Here is a 16688-nt window from a genome sequence, read left to right on the forward strand (position 1 = left end):
TGTTTTCTTCCTCTATATGATTCTATTTTTATTTTTTGTTTCTTTTGGTACATGGGGATGCTTGACGGCTCTATAATAGAGGGTTATCGTTGCCTCTGCCTAAGCTCCTATTTACAAATCTGCAAGTATTTTCAACATTTAATTTGATTCCAGCAGCCACTAGGGCAGATTCAATTGCAGACTTACAGCTTTACTTCTTAATCTTTGAAGGAAAACCCTCTGAATTGTTTTTATCGGGCCAGACCCAATTAGCCCAATTAATAATTGGTTCGATTCTGGGTCCCAAACTATTACCCCATAGGGTCTGATTTGAGACCGGGACAACCTAATTTCTTGTTAGTTCACAACGATTTCATCCTGTCCTGAACCAGACCCGAACCGTTGACAACCCTGCTTTACATTAGTATGAGGATATCCGCCAGCCCGCAGTCGAAGATTTTTCTCCCGCTTGACCTTTGCATTTCATTTTGACTCCCCCCAATTAATAAATTTGACGAATGCAGAATTTTACTCTTTGCAATCCTCGGCAAATCCAACATTAGATTTAAGCTTACTCTTAACCGCATTGAACCGTTGAAGCCGAACCGCTGACTTGTTGCTTTGCTGGACAAAATGATTAAATATTTCAGCAATTTACCCAACTTCAGCTTCAACGGCTCAACCACTAAGCTCCGCGTATTCACCGAAAGACAACAATAAGCTTTTTCAGTTCAGCAGTTCAACCACTGCACCCGTTATCAAACGGCCCCTTAAAAACAGAATAATATTGAAAAAAAAAAAAGTGGGCACAAATAAAAAAAGCCAAAAACAGAGCCAACTCAAGATTTCAAACAATTTTGCATTGAAATACAAGAACATTTTTCTTTGAAACGTAAGATGGAAGAATTATGAGAAAGGAAAACATAAATAAAATGTAAAAGCGAAGCTACCTTTGGCATTGGGACCAGAGCAAATTTTCTTGTTTGTTACGAATTCTCTAAAATCAAGCACGCCCGCTTACTGACATGAAACCTAGAGAGGGAAATATTCTTGCCACGTGAATGGTTAACTCAGAAACTTATGCGAGAGACTAAGAGTGATAGTAACTGATGAGATGAGAAAGCTAAGTTTTTTTCTTTCTTTTTTTGAAAAAGAAACACCAAAAAGAAAATATCCCCCAAAATATTACAAAACCCCTAAAAAAGCTACGTGCTGAAAACATAGACAATGCAACTTTCCTACGAACCACCTGTCTGAATGAAATAGTGATTAACAGGTATGCAAATCCAATGACAGTGCAACTCTCCTATTCTCAGATGAATTCGGGGACCATCACATGTAGATCAGTGTGGACGTCTTATCTGTATAATCAGAATTTCTCCTGGCCAATATAACAAAACGAATGCCAGAGAGTTTCAAATGTATATATAAGGCTAACTCTGAGATAGTTCTCGGCCACGCTTGGCAGCAGCAACAACAGCGTTCATCAAGGCCCCACGGAATCCACCCTTTTCTAACTCGTGTATCCCAGCAATTGTGGTTCCTCCAGGTGATGCAACATCATCTTTTAACTGACCCGGATGCTTCCCTGTGATACTGGCCATAGACGCTGCTCCCAGAACCTGCACAAACAGAGTTTACTCAGATCAAGCCTGCACAGTAAATGGTCAAAAGATTTAGGCAAATAAAAAGTAGATTGTTAGAGTGTTCTTGGGACTGACACCCAGGATGTGATCTAAGAATTAACCTACCAGGTCAATGTACAGTAAGAAATTTGATTGAAAAATAAGACTTGCTTCAACAATAACTCATTCAGTAGAAAAATGGTTAAAAGATGTATGAATGTCAACCCAAAATGAAAGAATAATACATGTCTAACTAAGGCAGTGCATCTTTGAAATGATCTGTTATTGTAACCTGACCTTGTAGTGGTTGGCCTCTTGGTCATCAGAAAATACAATTCTCTTAAATTTTAAAAGAAACTACAACAGGATTTGCCAATTGAGAAGTGATCATGCATTTACTAAAGAAAATAAACCATCATAGTATGTCCAATGACTACAATAACATAATAGACTCCATGCGGCAACTTAAAACTTACTGTTTGAGAAGCCAAGCCCAATGCAAGATCTCGTGGTAAACCAGCAGCTACCCCTCCATCAGCCAAAGCATCTATTGCGAGGTATATGTAAGCTGGACCACTACCACTGAAAAGATAAGGAACTATAATTACAATTTACAATAACTTTTTCAAAAAATAAGGAACTATAACATGGACTTGTTTGGGGTTGCCTCGAGGGGCTTGGCCAGGATTGCTTAAAAAAATGCAAAAAGTGCATTGTTAAACTAAGGCACACACCTAGGTGCACCAGGCATGTGCCTTTGGAAAGGACCTAGGTGAGGTAAATGCCTTGAAATGCACCTCACTTCTAGGCACACCTTTTAAATCACTGATATGTTTATATACTTTCTGAAGATAAATGTGATTTTGTCTTGCCAAATTTAATCAAATGTCAAACATGTACAGATTTTTTATAGTATTTGTTAAAATATAAAATTTTGCATATTTTGGAATTACTAATACTAAAGAGTAAAGAGTACATCCCGAAGAGTTCATGCAGTAAATGGTTTTATATCCAGTAAGCATCATGTCAGACATGATACACTAAGCATGTACAAGTATCTGGGAATCATAGCTTCCGATATGCTTTGTACTACATACCTCAAACCAGTGATTGCATCAAACAACTTCTCATCAGCTTTCCACATCTTTCCTATTGCTCCAAACAAATTAGCTATTAGTTCACCATCTTCTTTTGTAGCGGCTTTTCCCAAGCACATTACTGAACAAACGCAGTGCATCAGCCTCTTGTTAAATGTCAAATAATTTGATATACTGATATATCTGCTGGTCTCCCACGTCATTCTAGCACAACCCTGGTCCAAACATTACATAGACTGGTCCACAATCATTTTAAGCACGAGTCTGTTGTGTTACCTTTTGTCTCTTATACACAAAAAATCAGAACAGACATGTTCATCATGACAATTTATCCTACAACATATATAGGTCAGATTAGGGGTGATCGTGGGCCGGTCTGGGTCTGATTCCGGGCCTATAGCTTTTATTGTAAAATACTAAATATATAATATGTGACTATGTGTATAAAATTTATTTTATGTATTATATAATATTAAATATTATATATAATTATAGGTGCCATATTATAATATTTATATATAAAATAAAATAACATATATGTAAATATATGCAGGTTGGGCCAAGCCTGGAATACAAAACATAGGCCAGGGCCTATGGATTTGGGTTGAAATAAGAGTCAGAACATAGACCTAGTGAAACTCACAGGATATAGCCCAACAATTATTTGCTTGCTGAGAAAATTGCTGAGTTGGTAAAAGGTATGAAATAACAAGAGCACGTCTTCAGTTCTGCACCCATCCACCTCCTCTAGCATCTTAAGCACATTCCAAGTTTCTGGGTTACAGATGGAAGTCTTCTCACTCCTCTTCCTTCCCCTTTCTTCAAAACCTCTAATTATCCATGACAAGATGGATGATTAACTATCTAATGTTAAATCAACACCACAAGTACAATTTCAAATGGTATTTTACTTGCCTGGAGAAAAGAAACTTGGACCATGCACAAGAAAAACCCAGACCTGAGTCAACCAGGTCCTTGTGTCTAGGCAGTAATACATCATTATGTTTTTTGTGCAGTTTCTTTGGAGTTGCATCTTAATGTTCTTTTATTCCTCTTGTCCAAATATGGAAACAAGATCTATTATTTTACTTTTGCTTTTTAAGCAAAGATGTCCCAAAGCACACAATTCAAATATGTTTTAGCATTAGTTATTTGTCTCATTGACAGGAAAGGGACAAAAGATTTCATTTCTTTCACAATAAAGGATCTACAATAAACCTGAAAAACAATGTATAACTTATTTAAAAATGTATAATACAAGGAAGACAAGATTATTCCATTAGACCCAGCAGGAGTGTTCGGCATAAGAATCAATATGCTACTTGATTAACTATGGACAAAAAGCAACAAAACAATTGACACCACATAAGAATTAAAAATTAGTTACTAGAGAAATTGTTACCTGTTGCTGCCTGACCAACTGCAGCAGGAGTGTTCGGCATCACTCTTATAAATCGGTTGTGACCAACCCAGTCCTGAAGAAAAGAGTATTAAGCATGGAGACCAAGACTATAAAAAATAAAAATAAAAGAAATCTTGAAAATATAACTCCAATGCACCATGAAGATAAATCTCAACCCTGGGAGACGAAAACCAAAGAGTGAGATAAAGAAGCTACAGCAGAAATCTGTAGAAATAGAAATTGAAATTTTGCAAAGAATTTTCAACTATCTTTCTCTTTGGCATGGGACAACTTGCTTGTTGAAGGAGAATGCTGAGTGGTACTAGATTGGATGGTAATTAGAACAGAAGGCCCATGGATCCTGAGATGCTTCATTAGACATAGGACTTGGCATAGGTTCAATAGCTTGTTCAGAGGGATCCCTAGATATTAATGACATTACTGATACTTCAGCTAGAGGAGTGGGCAGATCTGAACTAGTTCAGGAGAGCACCCATAGGGCTGACTGCATCTTTTGTATCTTATCTGCTTTTCTTTTTGTTGTGAATTCTGAATGTTTGGCCAATTCACCACTGTGGTTCTTTTCCTCCTTGGAAGTTCTGTCAATGTGAGGTTATTCTACATCCTGATCATTAATTAAAAAAATGCAAATGAATCTAAGCATCTTCTATGAAGAATGCTTGAAAAAAAAACAGTAGCAATTTTAAGAGAAAAAAAAACAATACTCATAAGCATGTATGGAATCTTATGGAAAATTTTTATAGTAATTCATAATTGTATGCATATCGATGCTAATTGCTCACTTGCTAAGTGGATATTTAACCAACAATGGCTTATGGGCCTAGACAAGGGGAGAAATACTGTATTTTTAGGTATTAAATGTATCTACTATATAGGGAGAGGCTCTTGGTTCTCAGCTTTGGGAATCCTTGTATTTTGTATTTTTAATATGAGTAGTTTTTTACTTTTTGTCTTTTTCATCATGGTGATTATATTCTGAGCTTTTATTTTGCAGAAATCCCTTAACCACAGATTGTACTGACACTTCTTTGTAATCTTTTGGTTCTATAACCTTTCTTTATAAAAAAAATGTCTTTTCCACTATCCAAAATATGAGGGAGAAAGAGGTTTCAAGACTCTAGCATTGATCCAATCTTTTATATAAGGATGGGGGCATAGAGTTATTCATATAAAACCTCTTGCAGAATGTATTACCTTCATGAAATAACTATTTTTAATTATCTGTATATTACTTTCATTGTTATCAATAAAACTTAACACTTACTGATAAAAAAGCCATTGAAAATCAACATAGAAGTCCTATTCTGACTTTCACATACGGAACTCTGGTCTTCACTCACTAATTAGCAAGTTTTACACATTAATTGATATAATTGATGTTGATCCTGGGAAACACTTTTCACAAAATGTTCACAGCAGTGGCCCAATTGAAAAAATGTTGACAACAGTAAGATGAATATACTTTGCAATGTTACATGAGGAAGTACTAACCTGCAAATCAGTCAATTTGATTCCTGCAGCAATTGACACCAAAAGTTTCTTCTTTGGAAGCAGTGGCTTTAATTCTAGAATCACTTTCTTAACTGCAACAGCAATAGCAGCAACGTCTTTGAATTAACAAAGACATAAACTTGAAAAAGCCAGATACTATGGTGCAGAAATTGCGCCATGAAGCAAAAAACATGAACCAATGATAAAATGAGACGTTACTTATACTTCACATCATTAACATTGTTGAAATCTTTAACGTGATTGATAAAAACACTTTGTGAAATGTGAACTAAAAAGATAACAAACCATATGACGTCTTTAACGTGTCACAAATATTCATTTCTGCACCATAATAGGACTCCAAAAAAAAATAGTTACTGTTACAGTTAGAGATTTTCATTTGTGTTAGAATGTGAAGACATACAATTAGGATAGTTAAATTGGAAAACAACATATAAGGTAGTATTTCTAAATAATAACTAACAAATTCACTATCCACTCTCCAATACCTTGGTTCGACAATTCATAGCAAGGGAGAGACTGAATGGAGCAATGTTCTTTTTTCTTTTCTTTTTTTTTTATCAATACTATATGGAGCAATGTGTTGGACAGTGAAGAAACAATATGTCCAAAATGAGTGTGGCATAAATGCGTATGATGAGCTGGATGGGTGGAAAAACTAGAAACAATAGGGTCAAAAATGAAGTCATTCGAGGGAACCTAGGAGTAGCTTCAATACTCACATGCGTAGAAGACATCTGAAAGCACCCATAAGAAAGTGATATGTTGCAAGTTGAAGGGGTAGACCAAAAAGGAAATGGGTCGAAGTAGTAAGAAATGATTAAGGCACTATTAGTTTAGCAATGAATATGACATTAAATAGAATGGAATGGTGAAACAAGATTCATGTAGCCAACCCCATATAGCAGGGATAAGGCTTGGGTGATGATGATGATGAAATTCACCATCCACTCTCCATATAATTTAAGTTTTGAACAAAGGAAGAACAGCCAAACACTTCTGGGAATGACACAATTTTCCATCTAAGTAGTTCAATACACAAATAAGCATGTCAAAAGAAGAGAAGGAGAAGGCTGTTTGTTTCTATACTTGAAGAACTTGACAAAAAGAATCAGGCATCATGGGAAATGTCATGAAAAGTTTTCCAAACACATAAAACAAAAAATACAAGGCAAGTGAAGAATGAGATGTTATAAGTTAAAAGTATTATTTTATACCCAATTTGGAAAAAAAAAATATATTAGATATCTACTGAGATAAAGGGCAGACTTATTTACAAAGAGACAACTATGCCTTCATGACTTTTTTAGCAGGAAGATAACAATAGTGATGAGATGATGATTTAATGAGGACAACCTTCAAGGAATAAGGCCTGATATATATTCAAAAATAATGACGAAATGATGGTTTAAAAAAAAAAAGGATTGATAGTCATCACAATTGATCAGCATTATGAAATGAATGCAAATTTCAGCATTAGACTTCAAACAATACATGGAATTTATGTGCGCTGGAAGATGCTAAGGGGAACCACCCCTGAAACATAAAGTTGGTAAAAACCAAATAAAAAAGATTTACAAAGACAGTCAGGTTGAATACGGTTTGTATTTTTTATGAATAACCAACATATTTATCAAATAGAAGAAGAAAGATATAAAGCTGGCATCCCAGAGGTTGAGATGGCCAGGTGATGAGAAAAATACATCAAAGAGTGATCCCATCTAAGGCTGCAACTTGGGCCGGATTGGCCCGAACCCAACCCAAAAAAGTTGGGTTGGGTTGATGTTTGGGTTAGGGTTAGGGTTGAAATTCATGAACCTGACTTTACTTCGGGTTGGGTTAGGGTTGACCCCTTAGCCAACCCGACCCAACCCGAACCCGACTCTATAGTACATGTAATATATAATATACATTGATTTGTTTAGATGCATGATATTTGTATAGCCCCCACCACATAGTATCATGTATTTCTTTTAAGATAATCACTTCACTTAATCCTAACCAGAAAGACTAAAACCTTAATAACATTACTTTATGTTTTTTTGAAAATTTTATTCTTCATCTTCTCTATGTTGTTTGCCGCCCAAGAAAGATCTATCGTAAGTCATTACTCATAATAAACTATAGTCATTTCTAACACTTGTTTTTCTGAATTTTGTACCAAAATAACAAAAAAAAACATCAATAAACAAATACTAATGAAATATAGGATTAATATATGTAGTGAAAGTTGAGTTAAGATCTAAAATCGAGAAATTCTATGAGGTTTTAAGGGATGGGAAGAAGGTTGGGTTGGGCCCAACCCGAAATTGACTTCGGGTTGGGTTGGATTAGGGTTGAAGGAATTTAGTTAGGGTTAGGGTTAGAGTTGGGTTGAAGGTCGGGTTGGGTTAGGGTTGGCCTCGACCCGACCTAACCCGGCCCGACTTGCAGCCCTGGCATCCCAGCAAAATAAATTCCCTCTCTTCACCCCTCGTCTGTCCAGGCCATCAGCAAACTATTTGCTGACCTGTACACCAAAATGTGGCTTGTACAATATTGATACAATATGACTCTGATGAAGCATTTTATATTTTTTGATGAATGAGGAAGCATTTTATATCCAACATCCAGTAAATGTCTATTAAGAGTTCATGCAAAAGCTTATGTGTCAAAGGGGCCCAAATGCACTGTGTACAAATAGAAATATTTCCAAATCAAAATACTGATAAAAAATCATCCTCACACCAGTGCATAAATATCTAGCATCCACAAACAGATAATTAAACTTGGGATTGGACTAGTAAAGGATGTCTTCCCATGGGCAATACCAATTTGAGGTTTCACAGAGAAAATCACCACATCGCTGTCTTCAGCTACCTATTCATGAGATACAAAGTGAATAAGAGGATTAACCAAACTATGAAAAACAACTTTCCAAGCAGCTAACGATATGTCACATATAAGCAAAAAAAAATCTAATGTTCATGAAAAAACAAAAAAAAAAAAATGAATAGGGTCAATTACAAGGACCTTTGCTGTACTTTGGAGGGTGACACTTAACCCCCTGTACCATTTTTTTGCAACTCCTAGCCCTTTATACTTTCATGTAATGTCAACCCCCAATAGTGTCAATAGTGAGTTAGACATTACCAAATTTTCCCAAACTATTTTTATGCCTTTAAAGAAAAGAGAGAGAGAGAGAGAGAGAGAGAGAGAGAGAGAGGATGAGAGGAGAGGAGAGGAGTTGGTGGTGGTAATTGGGATAGTAGTAGAGGAGAATACTAGAATGAGATAGCCAGATAAGTTTAACAGCAGAGGTCATATATTCTACCATGTCGAAACTCCGGGACATCGATTAGAAGTCTTGAATCAATTAATTCATTTATGGACACCACTTTGGCAAACTATATCATGGGTTCAGTTTGGTATATCACTTGGATAGGCAAGATTTTGGGGTTGATTTGGTAAATTATTTGTATGTCCCAGATTATTGAAAACATGATACATCATTTGGATGGTTAGTATTAATTCACTGCTTGAAATAAAACGTTAATGGTCTAGATCTTTTGGTCAATATTGTACATTTTTTGGTAATGAGTAGAAAAGAATATTTTATTAAGAAAAAGATAAGACAGAATTTTACAAAAGAAGCAGCCACCAGAAAACAGGCCCACTCAGAGAATAAAGAGAGACAAGAAGCCCCCAAACCAAACACCCCCAGCCACAGTGAAAACAAAAGAAGACTCAAAAGAACTTCACAACACCCATTAACTTAGGCAAGGCCCAAAAGCACCAATGACAGACCCACAGCAACCAAAGCCAACACTCCAAGATAAAAAAAAAAAAAACAACCAACAAAGCACGTAAAAACTTCCAACAGTGGCCCCTTCTTAACCAAACAGTCAAAATAAATATCTTCCCAGTGTTTCAATTCCTAGCACCACAGAATCCCACCAAACTTATAGCCAAGCCACACATTCTCCTGTTCTGGATCTCCCATTTCACTATTCAATTCCCTATCCTCTTCCACCAACCCGTACCAGGTCCATTTTCCAAGTTATCAGCCACAACTAATGATACAATCTCTTTTCCTACCAAATAGAAAGAGACCCTTCTAAGATCACCCGACTCTGTTTCTGCTAACTGAGCTTGCTGTATACCATCAAGAGCTAAGTTAAATGTAAATTTCCGTAAGTTGTCAAACTTTGGTTGTTACTGATAAAAAAAAAGTTGTATTCAATGGGTAAAGAACAAAACTGTCTTATTAAGCAAGATAAACACATATTAGAGTTTTAGAGATGCCTAACAATGCATACGGTGTGTTCATGGGTATATACCATATTAACTCCATTGACATAATTGTAACAATTGTTTACCATTATACATAAGTGTAACAAAATTAAGTGTTGCAAAAAAAAAAAAAAAAAAAAGTAGAGCCTTAATGTCACAACCCCAAAGAACAGGGGAGGACCCTTTTATTTTTTTTTGGTCCGTGGAGGTCCCTGTAATTTGCCCAAATAAATAATTAATATGGAAAAAAATCTGAATACCTAAACAAAAAAGGCACAAGAAAAATCTGGAACCTCTAGTTATATGTTGTGATACTTTTCAAAATGCAGCATTATTGGCACTATACAGAAGGCTAATCCACTCTAAAAGAATCAACTTGAGTGAAGCCCAGTGTATTAAGGTATGGTATCTGTGCATTGCACTTTTGGAAAAGCTGGAAAGAATGAAAGTTTCATCTCATTCAAGGGATCAACTACGGTGGAAGAAGGGCTCAAATGGGAAATACTCTGAAATATTGTTACTTAGCCCTCTGTAGGAACCAATTAGGCTCAAACCAGGCAGTCCAGGCTGAAGAGTAACCCTCTGTGGGGCAACCCAGTTCCTCCTAGGGTAGAAGCTTTTGTGTGGCTTGTTGCTATGGATAGTGTCTTGACCGTGGATCATTTGAAGAGTAGAGCATTTAACATGGCTAGCATGTGTTCCTGTGCAAACACACAAGATGAAACAGTTAGTCATTTGTTCATATCTTGCAAAATTTCTGGTTCACTTGGAATCTCTTCACAGCATTGTTCGGAGTAAGAAACTTTCAACCGAGGTTTCCTTCAAAGATTTTCTCGTCATGGCCAAAGCTCAGAGGCAGTAAGAAAGCAAGGTTGATTTTGAGCTGCATACCTTTTGCAATCTGCTGGAACATCTGGACTGGAAAGAAAGAAACAGAAGAGTATTTGAAGATAAAGCTGGAATTTGGATAGTCTGGTGGTGGCCGTTAGCAAATCTGTCTCAGAATGGGTCTTGGTACTGCCAGAATTCAAACGAGTCAATAAAGAGGACCTTGGAGACAGGCTTGGGGAAGTTTTAGGGTTACAAATTTATTATCTGGATGATATGTTTTGACTTGTATTGGTGGTTTAAGGTTACTTGCAGGTATTAGCTTAACACCTGATTAGATTGGAATACTTTTTTTTCTTTTAATGAATTTTTTACTTTTACTATAAAAGAAAACTATTTTTGGAAAAAAACTTAATTAAAGGCAAAATCTACAGTGCAAATGAACTAGTGATAAAGTGAAACATCACAATTGACATCTTTAACGTTATTAAAGTCTTTAACATGATTTGCTAGTTCACCTTGTAAAACGTTAACCAATGAAAAGGTAAGTAAACATGTATGTCTTTAACATGATTGGTTACTTTTTTGCTTTTTTTTTGTAGCCTAGGAACTGCAGTTGGACTCAAGAATTAATGAAAAAGAAAAAACTACAAATAAAAACCATTGAAAACTTGGAGAATAGATCATAAAATTCCATGAACAGAAAATTAAAAAAAAAAAGGTAAAGGGAAAATTAAGATAAAATTAACATTATCGACTAAAGGAGCTAGTCAAGAACATTTATTCCAGGGTTGAATTAAGATTGTTAGAAAACAAAAATCAAATCAATAAACAAAAGAAGCAATGCATGATCCAAACGTCAAAAAACAAACACGAAATTATGATCAGATAGAAGAAATACAATAAAATCACAGAATACGATAAAAAAATCGCAATAAATTACTTAAGGGAAACCAAAAAAATCAAAGTACAAAAGAAGATAGCGCCATGAATCAGTTACAGTTTCGACAAAAGAAACAAAACCAAACAAATAATATAAAAAATTTAAGAACAACGACGTCAGATAAGCCAAATGCATCGTCATGAAACACATGAATTACGGTCATTTCATCCAAAAGAACGGTGGACAGATGACAAGAACCTAAGAAGTACAAAATAACAAAAGAAAAATAAAATCGAATTGCAACCGCAGATAGAGAGATTGAGAAAGATGCCTTTAGATGTAAGGATTCAAGGAATCATAGATGAACAACGATAAATTCGTCAAAGAGAACATCGATCAGAATCAAAAAGAGAAGATTTAAGAAATGCAGACTCGGCCAAATATACAATAATAAACAGAAATTCGAACTGCCACCAAAGACGGAAAGAGAGAAAGCGAGTCGGAAGAACCTCCTCATTGTGGTCGAAAACAGTGACGCCAAAAGAGGTGAAAGCCTCTTTGCGATCAGAATCCTTGTGAGCAGTTCGGATCCTTGAAGCGGGCAAGACACCTGCTCTCACCACTCCTCTGGCGATGCTCTCCGCCATTTTTCCAGCTCCTATGAAGCCGAGCTTGTAACTGTCGATCGGAATTGGAGCCGCCATAGCCAGAGCTAGGGCTTCTTGCACTCTGAATTTCTGGTTATTGGTTCAACTGAGGTCGGCGGACAAGCCCTACCGAGTCTGAGAAGTAGCGCGGAAGAAGCGGAAAGTGTTTTTGGAGGGAAACGGGCATTTTCGTCATCTAAAGAGATTTTCAGGGTGTTTTAAGTCTTTTTCTATTTCTTTTTTATTTTCCCTTTTTTTAAGACTTATTTCCTTTCTAAGCACTGACATCATGTATATATAGAATGACTGAATGAAGGTTGGTGGGACCGGGATTTTTTTGAGTAAATTACAATGACACTTTGTACTTTTGTCAAAGACCCCTGTACTATGACCGTGTGACAAAGACCCCTTCTTAGCCTTCTATGCCGATGCAATATTTTTTAATCCCTATACTACTCTTGTAATAACTATTTAAACAATTGGGAGAAAAATAATGTTCATCTTCTCCTCTCTCTCTCTACTAATCCTCTACCTCGATTTCATTTTTCTTCCTTTCTCTCTCTTCTTTAGAGTGGAAGTATGGTCAGATTGACGGCATTCACTACTGGAACTCGCACTAGTCAAGATTGAAAGAGTAATTTTGGGGGTTTTCTATAGATCGGTGGACTGACTTTTTTTTATGATTTGGGCTTTCGTTGTTGAATTTCGTCCTAGATTAATTATTTTCTAATTTTTTTCTTGACCTAAGTTTCATAGACCGAGGGGTTTTGAACTTTTAAAATTGTTTATCTATGTTTTCTTTTAAATTTCTTGGATTTTTTGAAGGTGATTGAATCACATCGTTTCTTGTTGTCATTGTTCTTGTAGATGATCAAAATGGGTGAATCATATGAGAACAATCCTGTTGCCTTAAGACCAGCAAATTTTGAAGGTAATTTATTACATTTCTGTTTTTATTTTTCTTTGTTGCTTTTTTTTCTTTTCAAAAGTCTAAGAGAGAGCAAACAATTGAAAATTTTTCACTTTTTGGGCTTCCATTTTCTTTATTAAAGGTGGTATTTTGATGGGGGAGGGAAGTTTGTCCCAGAGATAGGACACAACAGGAAGGCTTTAAGCACTATCAATCAAAATTTAGTTGGAGGTCCACCTTATCCTTGTGCAATCAATAAGAGAGGCCTAGCAGAGTAATTTCTTAAGCCCTAATATCAAGTTCCATCTAGGCCTTTCTCTGAATCCAATTACCATTAATTCATCCTTTTCCTGGTTTGACCTTTCTAATTTGATCTTCTCTATTTCCCAGGAAACTTGCAACCTGTGATAAGAATCCGGTCATTCCAGTTCATCGACCAATTACAAGGTTAGGAATTAATCCTTTCTTTGATTCCAACTGGGTTAGAAAGAAAAGTAGCTTCTTCATCACATGTCATTGGCGAATTTCTTATAATTGGCTTTTGATTTTGTTCAAGAAATTTGTTGCACAGATGGCCAACAAGTAGCAACCTTGCCCCGAGGTACATTCTTTATACACCAAGAAAACATAAAGTATGATTCATCATTGCTTTTTTTGCTTTGATTAATTATTTTTCTTTGCTTTTGTTTTTTAATTTTAAAGGAGGTTAAGAACCGAATCCCCTCGGTTGTGAATCCGAGTGTTTTAGAAGACTGTACCATCATAGATGTGGATGACTACAAGGGGAATAATGATTTCCCTATTCCAATGTTTGTTAAGCACATAGAAGCAATGCTAAAAGAAATTGATCGGATGGCATTTACTGTTGACATTATCTCCTTCTGAAATGGGTTTTTGACTATGGAAGATTGAACTTTGACATTATATTATGTTGTAGGAGGAGGTTGAAATGGAAGATATAGAGACTGAGGAGGCCGTGATGGATATCGACGGTTGTGATAAGAAGAACCCACTTGCAGTTGTAGGAGGAGGTTGAAATGGAAAATGGCAAGAAAAAAGATCATTTCCTGCCTACAGAACACAATGAGGATTAGTAGGGGTATGCCTGAATTAGTCGCTGCAATGAGTTGTGATGGCTATGGCCAAGAGGAACGAAAAACAAAGGAAAGCAGGAAGAGGAAAGAGGATGAGAGAAAGAGGAAGGGGAAGAAGAGATACCAGGGGAGAGAAAGAGAGGGAGAGAGAGAGAGAGAGAAATGTGAAGGAATCTAAGGTAGAGGGGATTACCACCACTGTTGTTCGTGTATCGTAAGGTCGGGGATGAACAATGCTTTTCTCCCAATTATCTGAATAGTTATTAAAAGAGTAGTACGGGGATTAAAAAATATTGCAACGGCCTTTTTGTATGGAAGGCTAATGGAAGGGGGTCTTTGTCGCAAAACAAAGCACGGGGGGTCTTTGTCACAGACCCCATAATACAAGGGGGTCTTTGTAATTTACACTTTTTTTTTGGTAGAAAGTGGGACTGGGATTTTTGTAGTAGGTGTTTGCCATTGATCCCGTTGCTTGAGATATGTTTTATTAGCCTCATTAAGATGACTACATGTGGCCCTTTCAAATGGCATAACACACTTTTTGGTGCACTCAGATAATAATGCTCTAGTAGATTTTGCGAATATAGACCGAGTAACTCACTGGTTCTAACCGCTGCACATAAGTCATCTAAGACGACTAATAGACTCTTGATTCTATATATTTTGTACACATTTTAAGACAATACATCCCATCTTTTTGCTTAGGCTATGTTTGGTTTGAAGAAATAGGTAGGGAAAGGAAGGGAAAGACAAGAAAACCTATACAAGGTATGTAAAGGCTTCCCTACCTTTCCCTTCGTTTCCCTGCATTTTCCTTCAAACCAAACATAACCTTACATATCCTATAAGGGGCAAATCAACTTACACTATATGAGAAAACGATGCTGTATGAATAGGTCTGTTGCACTGTTTTCTCAAAAAAAAGAAAAAGAAAAATGACTTCTTTTTTATGTTTGGCATCGATGCTGCCACATAGGCTGTTTTCTGGGAAAACAACACTAGTTTCATTTGGTACCAATGCTATAAGACCATTTTCAGCATTGGTCTATATTATCTAACCTCCATGATGATGTCATATTGATGCCACATCATTGCATCGTTGGCAGCAATGAGTTGTTTTTTGAGAAAATATTGAATTTGGTATTTCTTCATACCACAATTTCCCAATTTTCAAAGCATGGTTTGGAACAACATTTTCTTTGGAAAACTGCACCAAATAAGAGGTTGTTTTGTGAAGCATCGCTTTTTCTGATGTGGTGCTTACAAAAAATGGCATCAATGCCAAATACCGCCTTAAATACCTGCTATAGTTTCACGAATTTATTTAAACAATACCCTATAATTTCCATTTACTAAAATACCCCTATAATTTGGAATTGATTTAATCAAAACATTTGTTCCAACAAGCTTAATCAAAACATTAATAATAATGAAAATATCATTTTTCCCCCTAATAACCCTTATCAAGTAAATCAACTACTAAGTTTCTCATGCAAGTTATTCTCAAATCACCTTCTTCATGATTTACTTTTACCAAAAAATAATAGTCCTGTTGTATAATATTAGTTATTTTTAGTTCATTTTATTAATAATATATAATAGTCTGACGATTTTTAGTTTAATTTATAAATGATATTCGATACTGTTTTTAGCAAAATAAAGGTCCTCCACTCATATAGAAAAAGTTACATGAGTAGGATTTGAGGAGTTATAATGTAAGTTGAGCTGGCCCTTACATGATATATAAGCAAAAAGGTGGGCTGCCTGATCGTATTTTCTAAAAATATGCACAAAATATATAGTTTCAAAAGAGGACATCAGTCTTCTAAGATAACTTCTATGCAGCTGCTCGAACCATATAGTTACTTGATCTGTATTTGCGAAATCTACTAAAGCAGTGTTATTTAAATATACCAAAAGATGTGTTATGCCATTTGTGAGGGCTACATGAAGTCCTCTTACCAAGGCTTGAATTTCAGCTGTTGAGGGCCCAACAACGCCTGCCTTCTGCAATGATATACTGTTCATTGATATGTTGGAGGATGAACCCTCGTCCTGTATAACCTGAATCTGGATCAAAAGAATTATCAGTAAATAGGGAGGGCATGTTACTATCAAATAACAGTTGAGGTCGAGGTTGCAGTGGCCGAGATGGTGAATACTCCAGTGAGAAATTGATCGCTGACCTAACCACCTGTATAGGCTCTTGGATAGTGTTCTCAAATAACCACTTATTTCTAGCTTCCCATATGTGGTAACTGATTAGAGAGAATTTACTGAAACTCATCGAAGCTTATTGCTTGCCTAGATTTATACATAAGGAACTGAACCAATCTGTAATGATGGTATGAATGGGAGGCTGCGGTATGGATGAAGGGTTCAAACCAATCTGGGCTCCACACCACACAGCCCGTGCAA

At 36.1% G+C, this 16688-nt stretch overlaps 1 protein-coding gene across 1 annotated transcript; it reads right to left on the reverse strand.

Moving 5' to 3' along the window:
- Positions 1 to 1089: 1089 nt before the first annotated feature.
- On the reverse strand, positions 1090 to 12537 carry P5CR (pyrroline-5- carboxylate (P5C) reductase). Its single transcript, XM_088954392.1, has 7 exons — positions 12129 to 12537; positions 8447 to 8495; positions 5616 to 5707; positions 4104 to 4176; positions 2702 to 2822; positions 2081 to 2186; positions 1090 to 1601 (listed from the first exon to the last, which is right to left on the reverse strand). Exons 1-7 carry the CDS (start codon positions 12321 to 12323, stop codon positions 1413 to 1415), a joined length of 825 nt encoding a protein of 274 aa, XP_088810518.1. The 5' UTR covers positions 12324 to 12537; the 3' UTR covers positions 1090 to 1412.
- Between the last annotated feature and the right edge of the window lie 4151 nt (positions 12538 to 16688).

This window comes from Nelumbo lutea, chromosome 7, assembly GCF_056320005.1.
Source record: "Nelumbo lutea isolate HS-2025 chromosome 7, American lotus-T2T, whole genome shotgun sequence".
In the NCBI taxonomy this organism is placed as follows: Eukaryota; Viridiplantae; Streptophyta; class Magnoliopsida; order Proteales; family Nelumbonaceae; genus Nelumbo; species Nelumbo lutea.